The sequence below is a fragment of the Populus trichocarpa genome, chromosome 2 (genome assembly GCF_000002775.5).
Source record: "Populus trichocarpa isolate Nisqually-1 chromosome 2, P.trichocarpa_v4.1, whole genome shotgun sequence".
In the NCBI taxonomy this organism is placed as follows: Eukaryota; Viridiplantae; Streptophyta; class Magnoliopsida; order Malpighiales; family Salicaceae; genus Populus; species Populus trichocarpa.
In genome coordinates, this window is record NC_037286.2 from 21,741,558 (window position 1) to 21,762,255 (window position 20,698).

Below are 20,698 nucleotides of genomic sequence, written 5' to 3' on the forward strand. Positions count from 1 at the left end.
AAGTACTTGATTCAGGAATACATAGTCATAATTAGATATATAATGATTAGGGATAGCAATGGGTACTCACGTGTCATATTTTTCTATATTTATACTTTACTTATTATTCATCGAGTAAAAAATTTAGATATTTATATCATATCTGTCGAGTTTTGAGTATTTAATTATATGGGTATCTATTATATGACTATTATTTATTATTCAACAAAAAAAATAGTAATATATATTCGTGCATATGAAAATCTAAATTTCTTATCCGATTGAAGTATGGGTGTGAGTATATATTAAATGATAAAATTATAAATGTTATATGTGTGTGTATTGTATCAATATTTAGATATGTATATATTATATTAGATAATTTAGATTCAAAAAATATATAAATGTTCTACATAGTTATCTATATAATACAAATATATATTTTCAGTTATGTTTGGGTCAGGTTTTGGGTTGGATTTGACAATATCCATATATTATCTATTACTTATTAGATAAGATAATAATCTAACTAATAAATTTAGATTAGGATGGTCGGTATCCATTAAATTTAAATTAAATTATCATTTGAAAAGTTGGAAAGTTGGGTTGATGTACTGTGTACGAAGTACTTATATGCGAATGAAAAAAGGCAAAATTCTTTCTCATCAGTGTAATAAAAGTCTCCAAGATGCAAATTATATCAAAATTTCTTATAAATTTTATATGATTTCTAGATGTAAGTAAATGTAGATTTTTTATAAATTTATGAATGTAAACTAATTATGTGTCATCGTTATAAAACAATTAGAGCAAAAACAATTTATTAACCAGGCACGTACGTGAGCATAATTTCTTTCATGATTGGTCATGTACAGCAATGTTTGATCCTTTTTTTTTATGTTGTATTTAAATTTTAATTAATATTCTTTTTTTATTTTTAAAATTTTTTAATTAACAATCTTTTAAATGATAATTAATTTTTAACTATTTTTTAATTTTGTATGCTTCTAAGAGATTATTATAATTTTTCTCTAATATTTTGTCTTATAATTTATATAAATAAGTTGTTTTGCATTATGCGTTTATAAAAATAAAAATTATTATTTTCTTAATAATTAGAATTAAAATCTACGATAAAATAAATAATTTCTATATTAAAACATTATTTATGTAGTCTTTGTATAAGAGTTTTTTGCAAAACAAAAAATGTAAATAAAAAAAGAAGAAATTATAAAATAATAGGCTAAGTGTAAATTGATAAATATTCCAAGTGTAAAAAATAAAAAAGTGTAAAGAAAAAAAGGAAAAATTACAAAAATTACAAAAAAAATATAAGAAAAAAAATGGTGATGAATAGACCAAGTTTAAAATGATAAAAATTTCAAGTATAAAGAGAAAACAATATAAGAAAAACTTGTTTTCTAAAAAAAATCAAAAATTACAAATTTGCCACCATAGTGAAAAAATTAGAAAGAATTTCAGTTGTGTCATTTCTACAAAAAATAAATTGTGTTTCATTTTAGTGTATACGAGATGACATGCCCGCGCGCTGCCGCGAGCTTATAAAACAAATGTACTTGATAGTGTTATAATTGTGAACCAACGCTAGATAAGTAATAGAAATTAAAGGTATGATGGAGCAAATATTTCATGACGGAAAAAAAAGTTGTGTTGGTGATCAAAAACTTAAAGACTGAACAAAATGATTTGTAGCAATCTACATTGTTTTGTGAGGAAAAATACAGTGTTTTCGCCACATGATTTAGCTTTTCAGTTAATAAAAAGTAAAAAAAATTACAAAGCTAAATTCTCTACCAACATAATATTAAAAAAAAAACCAACAAAGATAATTTTGGAAGGAAAAAAACCCATGAGAAAAAACGTTGCAGCAATTGACAATGTTTTGTGAGGAAAACTATAGCATTTTTCCCAATAAAATAAAAAAAAAAACCATTTAGAGAAATATTGTAGCAATCCACAGTGTTTTGTGAGAAAAACTACAACGTTTTTCTCATATGATTTAGCTTTATTGTAATTATAATTCTTAATCAACTCAATATTCAAAAAAAATTGACAAAGATAATTTTGGAAAAAATCATAAAAAATCACATGAGAAAACACTGCAACAATTCACAGTGTTTTAAAGAAAAAGAATTACAAAGCTAAATTCTTAATCAGCTCAATATTAAAAAAAAAAAACAACAGAGACAATTTCAGAAAAAAAAAATTACAAAACAAACACCAAAAAAAGGAAAAAAAATCATGTTGGAAACACTGTAGCAATTCACAGTGTTTGTGATGAAAGCTACAGTGCTTCCCCACATGATTTAGCTTTATTTGTAATGACTTGTAATTGTAATTCACAAACAACTCAATATTAAAAAAATAAAATTGAAAAAGATAATTTGAAAAAAAGTATAACAAAAAAAAACTATGCGGAGAGACACTGTAGCAATCCACAATGTTCTATGAGCAAAGCTGCAATGTTTTCCCCAAATGATTAAGCTTTATTACAAAGTTAAATTTTAACCAACTCAATATTAAAAAAAATAAAATCGACGAAGATAATTTTGGAAAAAAATATTACAAAAAAAAGAAAACACAAAAGAAACTGGAAAAAAACCATGTGAGGAAAAACTGTATCAATCCATAGTGTTTTGTGAGGAAAAACTTGTATTTACTTGTAATTGCAATTCTTAATCAGCTTAATATTAAAAAAATAAAATTGACAAAGATAATTTTAAGGAAAAACATAACAAAAACAGTAAAAAAACATGTGGGAAAAAACACTGTAGCAATCAACCGTAATTTTCGAGGAAAGTTACAGTGCTTTCCTCACATATTGTAACTGTAATTTTTAACTAGCTCAATATTAAAAAATAAAATAAAAAAAGATAATTTCGGAGAAAATTATAAAAAAAAACCATGCGGAGAAACACTGTAGCAATCAATGATGTTTAAAAGAAAAAAAATTAAAACTAAATTCTCAATCAGCTCCATATTAAAAAAAAAAACGACAAATATAATTTTAAAAAATAAATAAGAAATAAAATAGAAAAATTATGTGGAAAAACATCGCAGCAATCCACAGTATTTTAAAGAAAAAAATTACAAAGCAAAACTTTTAACCAGGTCAATATTTAAAAAGTAAAATAAAAAAAAATAATTTTGTAAAAACAAAAGAAAAAATAAATGAAAAAAATAAGAAAGATGAAAAAAAAAAGTAATTTTGAAAAAAAAAATTGAAAAAAAAAAGAAAAAAACAAAAATAAAAAGAAAAAAAGGAAAAGTTAGCAAAAAAAAAAAAAAGAGGAAAGCATTGTGGATTACTGTTGTAATCCACAGTGTTTTGTGTGGGGGAACAGTGATTCCCCTATATCATTTAGAATATGTTGTAATATATATAGCTAGTATCAACAATTCTGTTTTGATTTGTAAGTGTAAAAAACATATTTTTATTTATCAATTAAAAAAAATCATGATACTTGAAAATACTTTGATAATAAAGAAACATTTTTCTTTTACAATAAAAATTAATTTAGAATCTTATCTACAGCATAGCACGGGATATAATACTAGTATAAACTATAAATGATTGAATATTATTCCTTCTTATTAAATGTAATTATAAAATTAAAATAAATAAAAAATGTAATATATGAGGTTTAACGTAATAATAAAAATTAATATGATACAAAAAAAAAAAGCCAATATAACAAATAGTATTAAATTAAGCATTAAATTGATATAGAAGCTACAAGTAAAGTGATCTTTTGTGGGAAACCAATGTGAGAAACTACCACGGAGACATGGATTTTGTTGATGTTGATTGGGACGGCGATGGAGATATCGAAAGAAGAGGAGGAAAAATGAAAGAATTGATTGAAAGCGAACTTGGGGTTTCAAAATTGGAGGCTAAGAAGTAGAAGAAATTGTGTTTTTGAAAGTGTTTTTGAAAAAATTTTAAAAAAATTTATTATTTTTTGTTTTAAATTAATATTTTTTGACGTTTTCAAATTATTTTGATATGCTGATATCAAAAATAATTTTTAAAAAATAAAAAAAATATTTTAATATTTTAAAAAATAATCACTACCACATTCTCAAACATATCAAATTTACAAGTTATTAAAAGAAGTTGAAAAGGGAAGTGGGTATCCAGGTGAGAAAAAATTATTAAGAGGAACTACCACGGGACATGGTAAAACCTTCCTCCACAAGTAAAGTTTTAATGTCAAGTCATCCTTCCACCAAAAACAAGTGAATCTCTCAAGATTTTGTTCAATATTCTTAGTGTGTGTTTTCCTTTGAGTTTTTTTTTTAAAAAAAAATTAGATTGTTTTGATATGCTGATATTAAAAATAATTTTAAAAAAATAAAAAAAATATTATTTTGATATATATCTAAACTAAAAATACTTTAAACTACGACCGCTATTACATTTTCAAAACACCTTCCTATAAGAGATGATTCTTTTCCTCTTTCTCACCAACATTTCCACCTTAAATTCCATTTGATGGTTAGGTTTTTTAAGTTTGTTTGGAAAGTAAAAACAATCTTCTCTCTAATTGAGTCACGAGAATGTCTCAATATAGCCTCACATCAATGCAATTGCATCCTCCCAACACGCAATTCAATCCCTAAACAAATGATTTACTCCAGTTGAATTATGAGTCAAGATCACTATGATCCCTAAACAAATGATTTACTCCAGTTGAATTATGAGTCAAGATCACTATGATCCCTAAACTCTTGATGAGTTAAAACAATTTCACACTCGAGGACGTGTCTACACATGCTAGTCAGAGTTTTGGCCTCCTAAATTATATCTCGCCAAAGAAGTTCCAGAAATCAACCAAGAGAGTCTGTAAAGAAATTAAAGGAACCAATTTTGTGAAAAATGAGAAACATGATGCAAAGTAAGACCACTGATACAAAATGCTAATTAGCAAGAAAAAGAGAGTTATTTAAGCTCACTACGCTACCTAGTAGCCCTAGGCAATGGCAAGAGAAAGAGAGGAAGCCAATTGAAAAGGTTCAAGGATATCTCCTGAAGCATATCCCGAAAATAAAACAAATGGGACAACTCCATTATCGTCCTCTCGATAAAGAATCCATGCACACTCAGAGTTGCTTATCGTTAGGTGCTCTTGATATCCTAGAGGCAAAGGCTAGGGATCGGCCCTTAAAAACATCGCAAAGGTTAGTTAGGCCAACTCTTTACACTAGAGCTTGTAAAGAGTTGGCCTAACTTCTCAGTCCTATCTCGAAACTAGGGTTTTAAGTTTCAAGCTGTGTTTCATTTTGATGCCGGTCAATTTTAACCCGCCGTGCATATAATTGGGTAGGTGGCTCCGAGCTCCTAGTTGGAAGACGTGTGGACACAAGGATACAGCACAACCTTGTCTTCGATGGTGACAAAGTTAGCATCAAAACCATGGGAAGGCACTGCTTTGTTGCCCCATATCAATCATGTTGCACTATATCAATAGCTTGCGAACGAAAACATGTGATCAAGCTCAGCATTGTTGTCCACTTGTCAGCTCTTAATAGCACCACGTGTCCCTTATTGTGCCTCAAGTCTCTCCACGAATAATTATGCCGGGGCCAGAAGGGAAGCTATCATGACAAAAATGGGCATAAGACAGGACCAGCTAATGTGAAGTCAACTCTCATAGTTGCCCTAGCCCACCAGAAACAGTTTTCAATTTTCACGACTACATTATTAGCATTCCACTGAATGCTAGAAGGGCGAAATTAGCCCACCTCACAAATTGACACCTCTGAGATTTATGGCTATAAATTTGGATGATATACCAGGGCATGTTTCAGCTTCCTTATGAGCACTTCTGGTTCGTTCTGTGATCACTGAAGAGAATGGAGAGCATTTCTGCCATAAATCTGGTTCTTGTAAAAATGTGCCTGCACCAGAGATAATCGTCAACCATCAGACTAAAATATGCAGAGTTTCAATACTGGTAAATACAAGGGCATTTCTGCCTCTTTGACGGGATAAATCTTGAGTCTTGGGCCTCTTGGCTCTATCTGTCGGAAGTTGCCAGATTTCATAAATAGACTTCACCGGTCAGTGTCAGTAAACAAAGTGATCGATCAATCTAGATTCCTAAGCTACTTGTTTTTCCTGCTCTTCCTCTCCATTTTATCCATGGGTACTACTACTCTATACCCCAGGCTCTCATTTTTCGTGCTAATGATCATGCTAGTAGTCAATCAGCTCTCAAGTTGCCACTTCATTCACAGCAGAACAAGTGAAGAACCAGGGAAAACAGTCGAAACTGATCTTTCTTCCCACTTCTCATGGAAATTCAAAGAAATGGTTCGAGAGAGATCTAGCAAAGATGAGTCAGACACAATTTATCGAGTTTCTCGTCGAAAAATCCCAGCAGGGCCAAATCCACTTCATAACTGAAGATATGTATTTGTCAATGTTGTTCTAGTGATGCAGACATACAGCAGTTTATAATGTAATATTACTTCCTCGTATTCTTTCTACGTTTGGCTAACATGAACATAGAGACAGTGGGAAAAAGTAAATGGGCATACGCACACATTTGAACTAATCCACAACTAGTCTCACAGATTGCTAGAGGATGCATTTTCTGGTGGGCTATCACAGCCTCAGTGAAGATACAAGGCTTTTATGTATTTTCTCTGTTAGTTTGGCAGAGGCAGGTCAAACTTCAGTACTTCAACTCCCAAGATCTGATGCTGAGTCCTCAGTACACAACGACAACAGTTGATCTCTTGTATTGGTTCTAGCCACTAGCTATAGTTCTCTTCCCCCCCTAAAATACACTATGCCTTGAGAAGAAGACAGGAATCAAAGAATGCTCAGTTTGACTCCCTGAAAATACACTGTGCAAAGCCCATGAGCAGTCGTTTTTACTTTACTATTTCATTAGTAAAATTGGCTTAACATTTTTGTTCTTTTTGAAAATGAAGGGAATTCCTCTCTCTAAGTCACAGTGCATGCAAGGATCCAAGATGTAGCTAGCATGATTTTTGAAGAATTTTGAGAGAAGTCTTTCTCTTTTCTTAATCTTACTAGCAGTATGTTTGTACAATAAATAGGGAAGAAAAGCTAACCTACTGACCCTCAAAACAAGAAATAAATACTAGATAGGAAAGTATCCTGCACTAAACTAGAAAGCAATAATCTAGAGAATCTGGATAGTTAATACCAGATTCTCTTTCCTAAACCATATATACTAATACTTCTCTAAGATCCTAACTGATTTTGAGACTGATTTCCACACTCCCCCTCAAGCTGGGTTGTATATGTTATACATGCCCAGCTTGTGACTCAATTCCTCAAAATTAGTTCTTGGTAGAGCTTTGGTGAGGATGTCTGCAATCTGAGATTTTGTTGGAGTGTAGATGAGGTTAACAATGTTCTTCTCAATCTTTTCTGTGATGAAGTGTCGATCTATTTCAATGTGCTTTGTCCTATCATGATGAACTGGATTCTTTGCTATGCTTATGGTTGCTTGATTATCACAATGCATCTGGATAGGTGTCAATGATTCCATGCCAAGTTCCTTAAGTAATCTTTGTATCCACATTCATTCACAGATACCAAGAGCTAGAGCTCTCAGCTCAGATTCTGCACTGCTTCTAGATACCACATGTTGTTTCTTGCTTCTCTAAGTTACTAGATTTCCCCAAACATAGGAGCAATATCCAGAAGTAGATCTCCTATCTATAATGTTTCCTGCCCAGTCTGCATCTGTGTAGATTTCAATATTTCTGTTGTCACATTTCTTGTATAGAAGGCCTCTACCAGGAGTCATTTTTAGGTACCTCAAGATTCTATTAATTGCTGTCATATGATCTTCTGTCGGGTTGTTCATGAATTGGCTTACAAAACTGACAGCAAAGCCAATATCAGGTCTGGTATGTGAGAGATAGATGAGTCGACCCACAAGTCTTTGATATCTCCTCCTATCCACTGGTATACTATCATTTTCTGCTCCTATCTTCTTTGTTGAATCCATTGGAGTGTCTGCAGGTTTGCATCCAAGCATTCCTGTTTCTTTTAATAGATCCAAGATATATTTTCGTTGAGAAACATATATACCTTTCCTTGACCGTGCCACTTCCATGCCAAGGAAGTATTTGAGATACCCAAGGTCTTTGATCTCAAATTCCTTGGCTAAAAGTTTCTTCAGTCTCACCAATTCTTCCTCATAATCCCCAGTTAAGATGATGTCATCCACATATACTATTAGGATTGCTATTTCCTTTTCTGGAGAGATTTTTACAAACAGTGTGTGGTCTGTTTGGCATTGGGAATATCCATATTGTGCTACTGTCTTTGTAAATCTGTCAAATCATGCTCGAGGGGATTGCTTGAGTCCATATAGTGATTTTTTCAGTCTGCATACTCTGTTGACATTGGAGGATGTTTCCAGTCCTGGAGGAATCTCCATGTATACTTCTTCTACCAAGTCTCCATTAAGGAAAGCATTTTTGATGTCTAGTTGATGTAATGGCTAGTCTTGGTTAGCTGCTAGGGACAGAAGCACTCTGATTGTATTAAGTTTGGCCACTGGAGCAAATGTTTCTTGATAATCTATTCCATAGGACTGAGTAAACCCTTTTGCAACCAGACGAGCTTTTAACCTTTCAATACTTTCATCAGCCTTATGTTTGATAGTAAATAACCATTTACACCCAACTGGTTTCTTTCCAGGTGGAAGTTCAGAAATTTCCCAAGTTCTATTCTTGTTTAAGGCACTGATTTCATCACTCACTACCTTTCTCCACCCTGAATCTTTGAGAGCTTCTTCAATAGACTTAGGAATCTGTACACTGTCAATGGCTGACACAAATGCATGATAGGTTGGTGATAACCCTTCATATGAAACAAATTTGCTGATGGGATAACTTGTGCATGATCTAACACCCTTTCTCAAAGCAATTGGAATATTTGAATCATCAATAACAGAGGCAGTATTCTCACATTCAGAAGTTTCCATACCTGAGTATATTGGGGTAGAATCTGGACTTGGTTCTGAATTTTGGTCATGTGCAAGAGGTATTGTGTGCTCTATCTCCTTTCCAAGTTTTTTCCTTCTAGAATAGGTAAGAAGCTCATGATTTGTTATCTGTTTTGGTGTAGGATGAATCTGGTCAAGAGATTGGACTGAGGCTGGTGGTGCTGGGATTGATTGGGTTAAGGCTGGAGGTGTAGTGTAAGGACTCAAATGACTTTGGACAAAACTCTGTTGGTTGTCTCCTGAGTTAATTACATGATCAGATTGTATATCCCAATTCTGATATTCTCTTATGGTTGCCCCCTGAAGATCAAACTTGGGATAGTATGCTTGATGTTCAAAAAATATGACATCCATAGAAGTATAGACCTTTTTTAGAATAGGAGAATAACATTTATAACCCTTTTGGTGTGGAGAGTATCCTATAAAAATGCACTTGAGAGAGGTAGGGTCTAATTTTCCTCTATGGTGTATATGAACAAACATTGAGAAACCAAATACTTTAGGGTCTAAGGAAGAGAGTAGTTTGGTATATGGAAAGGCTTGTAGAAGGACTTGGCTGGGAGTTCTGAAGTTTAGAACTCTGGAAGGCATTCTGTTGATGAGATAGGTTGCTGTGAGTACAGCTTCTCCCTAGAATTGTTTTGGCACATGAGTAGAGAGCATAAGGGATCTAGCAACTTCCAACAGATGTCTATTCTTCCTTTCAGCCACTCCATTTTGTTGTGGAGTGTTAACACAAGAGCTTATATGGATAATGTCTTGACTTAGACAATAAGTATTAAGGCTAGAATTGAAATATTCTTTGGCATTATCAGTTTTTAGGATTTGGATTTTAGTCTGGAATTGGGTTTGTATTATGGCATGGAAGTTTTGAAAAATTTGGCTGACTTCAGATTTTTCTTTCATAAGAAATAACCAAGTCAATCAAGTGTGATCATCAACAAAGGAGACAAACCATCGAGTTCCAGTTATATTGTGCACTTGTGAGGGGCCCCATACATCACTATGAATCATTACAAATGGATGTGATGGTTTATATGAAATGGTGGGATAGCTACTGCGAACATGTTTAGAGAGTTGACATATTTCACATTTGAAGGATTGTGAGCTTTTATTAGAAAAGAAGGATGGAAACAGCCTTTCAAGGTACATGAAGTTTGGATGACCAAGATGATAGTGCCATAACATAACTTCACTATCTTTATTGACATGAAAATTTAAAGCTGACTGACCCTTGGATGATACATAGCTTCTGGTTTGAGTTTGTCTTCTTAAAAGAATCTCACTTTTGAGTAGATAGAGCCCAGAACACATCTTAGCACTGCCAATCTTCTTCCCCGTATCCAAATCCTGAAATAAACACAAATGAGGAAAGAATTTAGCAACACAATTCAGGTCACGAGTCAATTTGCTAATTGAGAGTAGGTTGCAGTCTAGGTTAGGAACATGGAGAATAGAGTTTAGGATCATGTCCCTTAAGAGTCTGCTCAAGCCTATTCCCTTAACTTGGGAGGAAGACCCATCAGCTATATGGACTGTAGAATTATTAGTACACTGATTGTATTCATTAAGAAGAGTGGCATCTCCTGTCATATGGTCTGATGCTCCGGAGTCGATGATCCAAGGGCTTGAGTGTTTCTTACTAACAGTAAGGGCTGTTGAAAATTTACCTTTTTGTGCTAACAGTCCAGATCCAGAACCAGAGGCTGACATATTTGGTTGAGACAGTGAATTTTGACTGAAGAGTTTCTGTAAGATCTCAAGTTGTTCCTTGCTGAAAGGACTTGTTTCTATTGGCAAAATGGTGTTCTTATCTCGGTTGTTGTCTGAGATAACATTGTTGGCACATCTGTCTTTGTCATTTATTGATTTTGATGGTTTCCAATCAGCAGGTTTGCCATGAATCTTCCAGCAGTTTTCCTTGACATGTCCTGGTTTGTTGCAGTGATCACACTAGGGTCTTCCTTTCCTCTGTCGATTGTCATAGTTGCTGTTTGAATAGCCTCGAGCAGCAAGGGCAGATCCTTCCATTATCTGAGCTGAGTTGTGAGGTCCCATCATTACTTTCTTTCTACTTTCTTCACATCTAACCTCAGAGAATGCTTCTCTGAGATTTGGAAGAGGTTTGGTTCCCATTATTCTTCCTCTAACTTCATCAAGGTTCTTGTTGAGCCCAAGAAGAAATTTGAAAGTTCTTTTCTGCTCAGTAATTCTTTTATATAGGACTGTGTCTTCAGGGCAATTCCAGCTGTGAATTTCAAACATATCTAGGTGCTGCCAATGACGGCAGAGAGTGTTGAAGTATTGAGTAATAGAAAGTTCTCCTTGGCGTAGATCATGTAACACTGCCTCAATCTCAAACAGTTCTGATGTATTTTCAGAACTTGAGTAGGTTTCTCTTGTTGCTTCCCAGATTTCCTTTGTTGTTCCATATAGGAGAAAATTTTCTCCAATTTCATTGGTCATTGAATTGATCAGCCATGACATTACCATATGATTTTCAGTCTTCCATGTTCGAAACATGGGATCATTCTTTTCTGGTATGATGATATCCCCTGTGAGGTAGTCATCTTTGCCCTTTCCACAAATAAACATCATGACTGATGATGACCATTGAAGATAATTATATCCATTGAGTTTGTACCCTGTGATTTGGTGTGATGTGCCTTCAGTGCCTCCTGAAAGGCTACCATGAGAGGTTGTTCCTGGTTGTGAGGTCACCTCAGAGAGAGAGCTTTGTCCTGCTGCTGCCATGCCTTAGAGAAGTAGATTAGGGTTCAGGAGTAGGCTCTGATACCATGAAGAATTTTGAGAGAAGTCTTTCTCTTTTTTTAATCTTACCAGCAGTATGTTTGTACAATAAATAGGGAAGAGAAGCTAACCTACTGACCCTCAAAACAAGAAATAAATACTAGATAGGAAAGTATCCTACACTAAACTAGAAAGCAATAATCTAGAGAATCTGGATAGTTAATACTAGATTCTCTTTCCTAAACCATATATACTAATATTTCTCTAAGATCCTAACTGATTTTGAGACTGATTTCCATAATTTTAAAAATAAAGGCAATTCAAACAGTTTAATTACTCACTAATGTCAAATAATATATTATTACTATTCTCTTCAGGTATACAGTCCAATAGTAAACTTGATGTTTTTTAAAGGAAAAAAAAAAGAAAAAGATTAGGAGAGGCATTGACACTGCTGTAAATTCATTTTTCTATCACTGGCTTCGAAGAATCAGTTGGGATAGACAGATTGAACAGTCACAGGTATGCTGCTCAGTTTAAACGATGTCCCAAGAGACAAATCGAGACTTATCTTCACTAGATATAGAGATTCAACCTTTAGACAGAAGCAAGCAAGTCGGCCTTCAATTCAAACCATCACCTTTAGCTGCTGTTTTGACAAGTGCATCAAATAGAAATTAATTGAAAAATGCTAAGTGGATGAAGAAAAGAAATGTTCGATGTAACATTTCAAATCCAGTTTAGAAGTTGTAAAATTAAATCCTATTTTTTCAACATGCATCTACATGTTCAAACGAATATTAGGTGTCTACCCAGATTGAGTGGGAGTAACGTTTTGAAAAACTTAATTTTAAAAGCTTAAACTATAACATCAGAATTACAAAGTAAAGTATAAATTCCGAGAGAGAGTCCAATATTCAAGATAGGACACTGAAGCATCCATGGATAATTTAAAGACTGGTACTTGAAAGGTGAACAGAAGACAAAAATTCTTACTTCTTTGTATCCAGTGCTACTCACAAATATCTCAAAGACCTCTGCTGCAAAATATACCAACGAGAAGCAGTCAAAAAAGTGGAAGTAAGTGGCTTACCTCTCCTTTACGAGATATACGAAGCATATCATCTTCAGCTTCAGATTCATAATCCATATTTGTTAGCAGCAGACACTCTGACGGCAGTAACTATGGTATGAGTAGATGGAGTGATAAGGTGACTCAAGAATATAGGAGAAATAAAGATGAACACTCACACTCTGCTGTCAGCAACATCCACAGAATTAGTGGATAAATGTTAGGAGAGAAAGAAGTTCAAAAGGCAACAAACTCTAGCCAACATAGAAGTCTAATTTGATAAGGAAACAGCAGCTACAGGAGTGATTGATATACAATCAAAATCTATCTATAGGAAGCACACAAGAGCAGAATTCTTATGCACAATGGAAAAGACCATCCACAAGGATAAGGATAAGACTCATCTTCCTTATCCTTGTAGATAAAGTAGAGATGTAATGTATACCTATATAAATACAAAAGAAAAACTCATTCAGTAGTAATTTGAGAGAAAGGAATTATAGTGCTCACGTTAATAAAACAAACAACACAATTGTTGTTGTTCTGTCCTCTTTCTCCAAAATAATCTCTGCAAATTTAATTTTTCTTCTTGGTATCAGAGCTTGTGTGAGCACATTCTAGCCAAACAACACAATGACCTCACTTTCTCTCAATGTTGGTAACTTCATTACTCTCAAGCTAAATCCAACAAATTACCCTTTGTGGCGTGAATAAGCACTGGCACTAGCAAAAAGCCAGGAACTTATCGGCCACCTTACAGATGAAGAACCATCCCCCACCAAATATACCACACAAGATTTAACCACCAACACAGAACACTCTACACCAATGCTATCTAATGAATACATCTCCTGGCGCAAGTCAGATCGACTTCTACGAGGATGGATCATTGGCACTCTATCAGAATAAGCCCTCAGCATTGTTGTTGGAGTAGAAATAGCATATGATGTCTGGGAAGTACTCAAGAATGCCTATGCAAAAGACTCTCAAGAAATAGAGTTTACTCTTCGCCAACAGATGACATACTTCCGCAAACATGAAGACAAAAACATGGATGAACACATTTGCAGATTCAAAAGCTTGTGTGATAGTCTTGCTGCAATAGGAAAACCAGTTCCTGACAAAGAAAAGGTGTTCTGTCTCCTCACAAGCCTTGGTCCACAATATGAAACCTTCACCACAACTATGTTGAAACCCCCAACACAACTATGCTGAAACCCCCAAGACCAACCTATCCAGAACTAGTATCCCATCTTCAGAACTTTGATCAGAGATGCAGCTGGTTTTTGTCTCAAACAGATATTGCACACACACACAGAGTCATCAACAACTTGCTTTCTATGGACAACATCGTCAACAACGCTCTCAACAACCATCCTCAATCTATCGTGGTAACACATCAAAATTCACTTCAAATGGGAGAGGCTTCCAAGCACAACAATACAGGGAACACAATAGAATCCCCACCACAGCAGACACACAACGACGTCCTCCACCCCTAGGAGAACACCGGATGACACAAACAGAAAGAGACAATTTTCGCAATGAAAAATGTCAATATTGTGGGACAGAAGGCCACATTGCCAAGATATGTTGGTAGATACCGAAGAAATCTTTCAACAATGAAGAAATCCCACACGCACTTGCAGCTTTAACTATGGACAACACTTTAGCAGAAACAAAATGGACAACCGATACAGGTGCCTCCAACCATATGACAGGACAATCAGGTATGTTAACCAACCTTCGTAAATATAAGGGAGCTGACTCTATAATTATAGGAAATGGATCCTCAATACCAATCCTTGGTATTGGGGATACACAAATTAAACAGCAGAAAATTGCTTTACCTCTTCGAGATGTCTTATTAGTCCCTACGCTAACGAAAAATTTACTATCGGTAAGTCAGTTGACTAAGCAATTTCCTGTTAACTGTGAGTTTTCTAACGTTGATTTTTATGTCAAGGAACGAAAGACAGGACAACCAGTAATCACAGGGACTCGCAAGGGTGATCTTTATGTCCTTCCGACTTCACCAAAACTATATTTCTCAACAAGATTTAGAACAGGTTCTGCTGAAGTGTGGCACCAGCGTCTAGGACACCCACAATTCTTAGCTTTACAATTGTTGAAAATAAGGGCTTGATAGATGTAACGGGAACGTTGAAATCCAAGCATCTATGTGATAGTTGTCAATTAGGAAAATTGAGCAGATTACCGTTCTCATGTTCGGAAAATTCTAGCACTGGTATTTTTGATAAAATTCATTGTGACTTTTGGGGACCTTCTCTTGTTTTATCCATTGGTAAATTTCGATATTATGCATGTTTAGTAGATGATTTTTCGAAATATACATGGATTATATCCTTGCGACATAAGTCTGATTTTGTGAATGAATATTTTTCCTTTGAACAATATGTTAACCTGCAGTTCAACAAAAAGATTAAAATTTTCCACTCTGATGGAGGTGGAGAATTTGTCAACTCCAAGCTTACATCTCATTTCCATACATCAGGTATTATCCATCAAATTTCATGTCCATATACATGTCAAAAAAATATTAGTCTCACGTCATGTTGTCTTTGATGAAACAATGTTTCCATACAAACCATCAACCACCATTCAGCCATCATCACATACATTTAAAATCTTTGACACATGGATACCTCACATTTCTCAAAGTGTTTCAGGAAATATAGAGAACAAGGAAACAACCCCAAGCTGCAGCCCTCTGCCAGGAATTACACAGGAGCAAAATACACCTGCCATACAGCTTCCCCAAGACAGCAGACTACAACCAGCGGGGTCTCCTGCACCACCACAGGGACAGCAGTAACAGTGTATCCTGTAACAGATCGTGTAGCAGCAGAAACAAGCTCTGAAGCAGCAATAGAGTTTACAGCAGCAGATTCTACAGTAGAAGCAATGCTAGAATCCATAACAGATGTTGCAACAAATCTCACAGCAACAGGGATAATAACAGATCCTACAGTAGCAGATTCTCCAGCAATAACAGACTCTACCCCAATCGTGACAGTCTCCACAATAGACCCTGCAAAAATAGCATCCGAGGCAGCTACAACTCATCACCCAATGATCACTCGTTCCCAATCAACAGAACAGGCAAAATCCTCACGAGCAGAGCCTACATCAACAATTCTACAACAGTCTCAAGGATAAGACTCTCACACTATGGTTACACGATTTCAACGTGGAGTTGTAAAACCAAATCCAAAGTATGCCTTGACATCCATAGCTTCTCAAAGTGTACCCAGGGAACCACAAAATGTTCAAACAGCTCTGGCTCATCTTGGTTGGAAAACTGCAATGGAAGAAGAATCTGCTGCCCTACAGCTAAATCAGACATGGACCCTTATTCCACGCACCCCGGACCTACATATAATTGGCTCTAAATGGGTGTTTAAGACAAAACTGAAACCCGATGGATCCTTAGACAGACTAAAGGCTCGTGTTGTTGCAAAAGGGTATTATCAGATTGATGGAATTGACTACACTGAAACCTTCTCTCCAGTTGTCAAACCGGGCACCATACGAATGATTATCAGTACAGCACTAATTCAAGGATGGCCTATTCGACAACTTGACGTAAAGAATGCCTTCTTGCATGGTAACATCACTGAAGATATATACATGGAGCAACCACCGGGAATGGCAGACTCACAACATCCAGAATATGTCTGCAAATTACAGAAGGCTCTCTATGGTCTCAAACAAGCTCCATGTGCCTGGTTTGATCGTTTCAGCACTTTTCTTCTTGAATATGGATTTATCTGTAGCCTAGTTGATCCATCTTTATTTATCCTTCATTCTGAACATGGCTTGCTAGTACTTTTACTTTATGTAGATGATATGTTGCTCACAGGATCTACAGAGGCCCTTGTCAGCAACTTCATTCAACTCCTAAGTGGCGAGTTTACCATGAAAGATTTGGGACCTATTCATCACTTCCTTGGAATTGAAATCTACAAAACAAGGAGTGGACTCCACTTATCCCAGTCACACTATGCATTGACTATACTTGAACGTGCTACAATGACAGATTGTAAACCTATGAGCACACCTCTTGAAGCAAAAACAAAAACCTCCATAACTGATATCCCTCTAGAAGACCCTAGCCATTTTAGAGGATTAGTTGGATCACTACAGTATCTCACTCTCACACGGCCAGACCTTTCATATAGTGTTAATTATGTGTCACAATTCATGCATGCACCAGCAATGACACATCTAAAAATGGTTAGACAAATTCTACAATATGTGAAAGGGACACTTAATATAGGTCTACATTTTTCTGCCAATACTTCACTTGATCTTTCTGCCTTTTCAGATGCTGATTGGGCAGGATGCCTCACTACTAGACGTTCCACCACAGGATACTGTGTTTTTATGGGTAAAAACATCATTTCCTGGTGCGCAAAGAAGCAACATACAGTATCGCGTTCTAGCACTGAAGCCGAATATCGTGCAATGGCCAATACAGCAGCTGAGCTTACATGGTTAGCTTTTATTCTAAAAGATCTCCACATTCCAATGACATCTCCTCCAACACTCTATTGTGACAATCTCAGTGCTCTTCATATGACAATCAATCCTGTCTTCCATGCCAGAAGCAAACATATCGAATTAGACTATCATTTTGTGCGAGAGAGAGTTGCCCTTGGACAACTGATCACCAAACATATCTCCACTAATGAACAAGTTGCAGATCTCTTCACAAAGCAAATGTCAAAGGCAGCCCTCACAAGTTTTCAAAACAAACTATGCCTTCAACCCAAGCATAGTTTGAGGGAGAGTGTTAGCAGTAGACACTCTAACGACAGTAACTATGGTGTGAGTAGATGGAGTGATAAGGTGACTCAAGAATATAGGAGAAATAAGGATGAACACTCACACTCTGCTGTCAGCAACATCCCCGGAATTAGTGGATAAATGTTAGGAGAGAAAGAAGTTCAAAATGCAACAAACTCTAACCAACATGGGAGTCTAATTTGATAAGAAAACAGCAGCTATAGGAGTGATTGATATACAATCAAAATCTATCTATAGGAAGCACACAAGAGCAGAATTCTTATCCACAATGGAAAAGATCATCCACAAGGATAAGGATAAGACTCGTCTTCCTTATCCTTGTAGATAAAGTAGAGATGTAATGTATACCCTATATAAATACATAAGAAAAACTCAATCAGTAGTAATTTGAGAGAAAGGAATTATAGTGCTCACGTTAATAAAACAAACAACACAATTGTTGTTGTTCTGTCCTCTTTCTCCAAAACAATCTATGCAAATTCAGTTTTTCTTCTACATTAACTAAATCCTACCATAAAGCGGGAAAACTAAGCCAAATAGAAAAGGCACCTGGTAAGATTCTAATTTAGGTAAAATTGGTAGAATGTTAAAGGAAATACCAGTCAAATCTTAGAGAAAATAGGAGTTATGGTGTTTACATGGCAATATGGCATTACATGTTCGTCCAAGTCTTCCAAATAGAAAGGGTTCTCATAGAACTGTGCAAAATCTTCCTTTGCTTGGAAACGCATGAAAACAGCACGAGTATAATTTCCCACTTTGTCATTGGAGATTCGCCCTATAGAAAAAGAAAACAGGGCATGTACATGACTGTGTGTAAGGCAAGATGTGCAAGAAATGTATGCCAAAGTTCCATTTTTCCGCATATTGTAATTGAATAATGAAAAAGGAAGTGACCCAGAGAAACAGCAGCAATTCCACGCATTTGATATTGGAATGCATACAGATAATCCAGCGTTTCTTGTTCATCCTCATCAGACAAAACCTGCTCTGCTTTGAGCAGACATGCATGTTCCACAACTTTTCTGCACAGAACAATTAAAACCACATATCCAGAGCCTAGTTCCCATGCATCTAAACACACCCAGAAAGCAAAACCCAGGAATTTAAAGCAAGAACCCCCTTTTCTCCAGAGGGAAGCTCGATCTCTCAGCTTTAGAACAAACCTTAACCTTCACTGTCCAATTCCTCCTCATATTCAATCCTGAAAATGCATGTATATAAGAAGTTAACAAAATTTTGAAACGAACACAGGTCGAGGGCTTCTTTAACTCAATGTCAAGAGAAACATGGCGGGAAAGAGTGGTGGGTTTACGCGGCGTTAGTTGGGAACGGAAGGGTCGGTCGGTGTCACTCAGTGCCTTAAGAGGCATTGTTGTTAAGTTTTGTTAAAAAAAAAAAATTAATATCAATCTATTAAAACTATTGAAAAATACGTAAAAGTAAAAAGTAATTAAAAAAAAGTTAATATTACCTTATTCATTAAAAAAATCTCTTAATGCTCTATATCTTTCTAACAATAAAGAAATCACCTCCTTCAGTCGCCATAATTTTCCTCCATCATTATCACAACAACCCCCTCTCTCTCCCTCAAGTTTTCATCCATCACTATCACCACAAATAACTCAAAAACCAAATTCAAATGCCTTCCCTAAGGCCCCGATTTCTCAAGATTACATGAGCCATAAAATTAAGAATAAAACCATTTAGTAGATAATAAGAGCTTGGGACTAAGGAGTTTGTTTTCTCTGTAGTCTCAAGTTCGAGTCCTGTGGTTGTTAATATGATAGCTACTGAAAGTTTACATGATCGTTAACTTCAGAGCCCGTTGGATTAGTTAAAATGAACGTAAACTTGTCCGGACACCTATATATATATATATATATGAGATGAGATGGGATGAGAAGAGAAGATTGTTTTGATGGTGGTGTTGTTGTTGAGTTTTTAATGGTAGCATATGTTTCCCTTTGATGGAAGAGAGAAAAGTGAAAAAAAAAAAAAAAGAGTAAATGCATATTTTAGAAAAACTAATTGTTAATAGTAATAATTTCTACTAATTATTTTAGCAACAAAATAGATGTGTCGGTCATTCAAAATATAAAATTTTATTAAAACAATTCAATTCAAAAGGTTCTTAACATTATATTAGTTTGATCCCATGTTTTAATATACCTCTCTATCACTTTTTTTTTTTTTTTGTTAAAGTCAATGGTCATGCATCCAGCCCAGAGAAAATTTTATGTTGCTAACTAAGTAAATGATGAGTTCTTATTAGTTATTAACTGGGATTCATTTTGAAAAAATAAATAAAAACAAGTAAAAGAGAGAAATTGGAAATATTCATATCTATTTTGATGAGTCATGTATCTTTTTATTTTTTACTATATTTGTTTATTTCTCTTCTAGGATATCACTAATTACTTCTTTCACATCATAAAAAAAAAATTATTTTATTTTGTTTAATTATTATATTATTTTAAAAATTCATTGAATTTTAATAAACATTCTTAAAAATACTTCATATAGTTTATTAATATACATTGTGAGTTTTTAAATGATCACGTTAAAAACAATTTTTTATTCGTTCACTTTTTTACAAAACTAACGATCTCATTGTTTCAAAGAGATTATTGAGAAATTTTATAGTACTCATAAAGTTATTAGTAGTATCCTGTTACGGAAGAGTAGGGGTGAACAAAAAAACTAAAAAACCGATTAAATCGAAAAAAAATAACTGAAAAAACTAAATCGTGAAAAAAAACCGATTAATTTTTAAAAAAAACCGACCGGTTCGGTTCGGTTTCGGTTTTATAAGCCTGAAACCGAAAAAACCGAACCGAACCCAAACCGGAAAAAACCTAGCCAAACCGGAAAATAAAACAGAGCCAAACCGGAAAAACCGAGCCAAACCGGTTTTGTCCTAAAAAACCAAACCGAACCGAAACCGGTCGGTTTGAACCGGTTTCGGTTTTGTTAAAAAAAATTTGGTTTGGTTATTTTTTTTTATAAAAACCAAACCGAACCGAAAATAATCAGTTTAGAAAAG

At 34.8% G+C, this 20,698-nt stretch overlaps 3 protein-coding genes across 3 annotated transcripts; 1 reads left to right on the plus strand and 2 right to left on the minus strand.

Annotated features, from left to right (window-relative positions):
• Positions 1–9,989: 9,989 nt before the first annotated feature.
• On the minus strand, positions 9,990–11,975 carry LOC127904962 (uncharacterized). Its single transcript, XM_052450281.1, has 2 exons — positions 10,670–11,975; positions 9,990–10,349 (listed from the first exon to the last, which is right to left on the minus strand). Exon 1 carries the CDS (start codon positions 11,751–11,753, stop codon positions 10,953–10,955), a length of 801 nt encoding a protein of 266 aa, XP_052306241.1. The 5' UTR covers positions 11,754–11,975; the 3' UTR covers positions 9,990–10,349; positions 10,670–10,952.
• A 2,042-nt stretch (positions 11,976–14,017) lies between these two features.
• Positions 14,018–16,002, plus strand: LOC127904988 (uncharacterized). Its single transcript, XM_052450400.1, has 2 exons — positions 14,018–14,552; positions 15,513–16,002. Exons 1-2 carry the CDS (start codon positions 14,506–14,508, stop codon positions 16,000–16,002), a joined length of 537 nt encoding a protein of 178 aa, XP_052306360.1. The 5' UTR covers positions 14,018–14,505.
• A 2,252-nt stretch (positions 16,003–18,254) lies between these two features.
• LOC7489897 (uncharacterized) lies at positions 18,255–19,025 on the minus strand. The gene is made up of 4 exons (XM_024595034.2): positions 18,968–19,025; positions 18,772–18,856; positions 18,550–18,677; positions 18,255–18,430 (listed from the first exon to the last, which is right to left on the minus strand). The coding sequence occupies exons 1-4, from the start codon at positions 19,023–19,025 to the stop codon at positions 18,255–18,257; spliced, it is 447 nt and encodes a 148-aa protein (XP_024450802.2).
• Between the last annotated feature and the right edge of the window lie 1,673 nt (positions 19,026–20,698).

What these genes read in the sequence shown, in the direction of transcription:
- LOC127904962 (XM_052450281.1), bottom strand. Translation starts at nt 11,753, where the DNA reads ATGGCAGCAGCAGGACAAAGCTCTCTCTCTGAGGTGACCTCACAACCA.
- LOC127904988 (XM_052450400.1), top strand. Translation starts at nt 14,506, where the DNA reads ATGGACAACCGATACAGGTGCCTCCAACCATATGACAGGACAATCAG. An exon ending in CCATATGACAGGACAATCAG is followed by an intron (nt 14,553 to 15,512) that starts GTATGTTAACCA and finishes AAAGTGTTTCAG; the next exon opens with GAAATATAGAGAACAAGGAA.
- LOC7489897 (XM_024595034.2), bottom strand. Translation starts at nt 19,025, where the DNA reads ATGCCTCTTAAGGCACTGAGTGACACCGACCGACCCTTCCGTTCCCAA. An exon ending in CCGTTCCCAACTAACGCCGC is followed by an intron (nt 18,857 to 18,967) that starts GTAAACCCACCA and finishes ATGCATTTTCAG; the next exon opens with GATTGAATATGAGGAGGAAT. An exon ending in TTCCCTCTGGAGAAAAGGGG is followed by an intron (nt 18,678 to 18,771) that starts GTTCTTGCTTTA and finishes TGTTCTGTGCAG; the next exon opens with AAAAGTTGTGGAACATGCAT.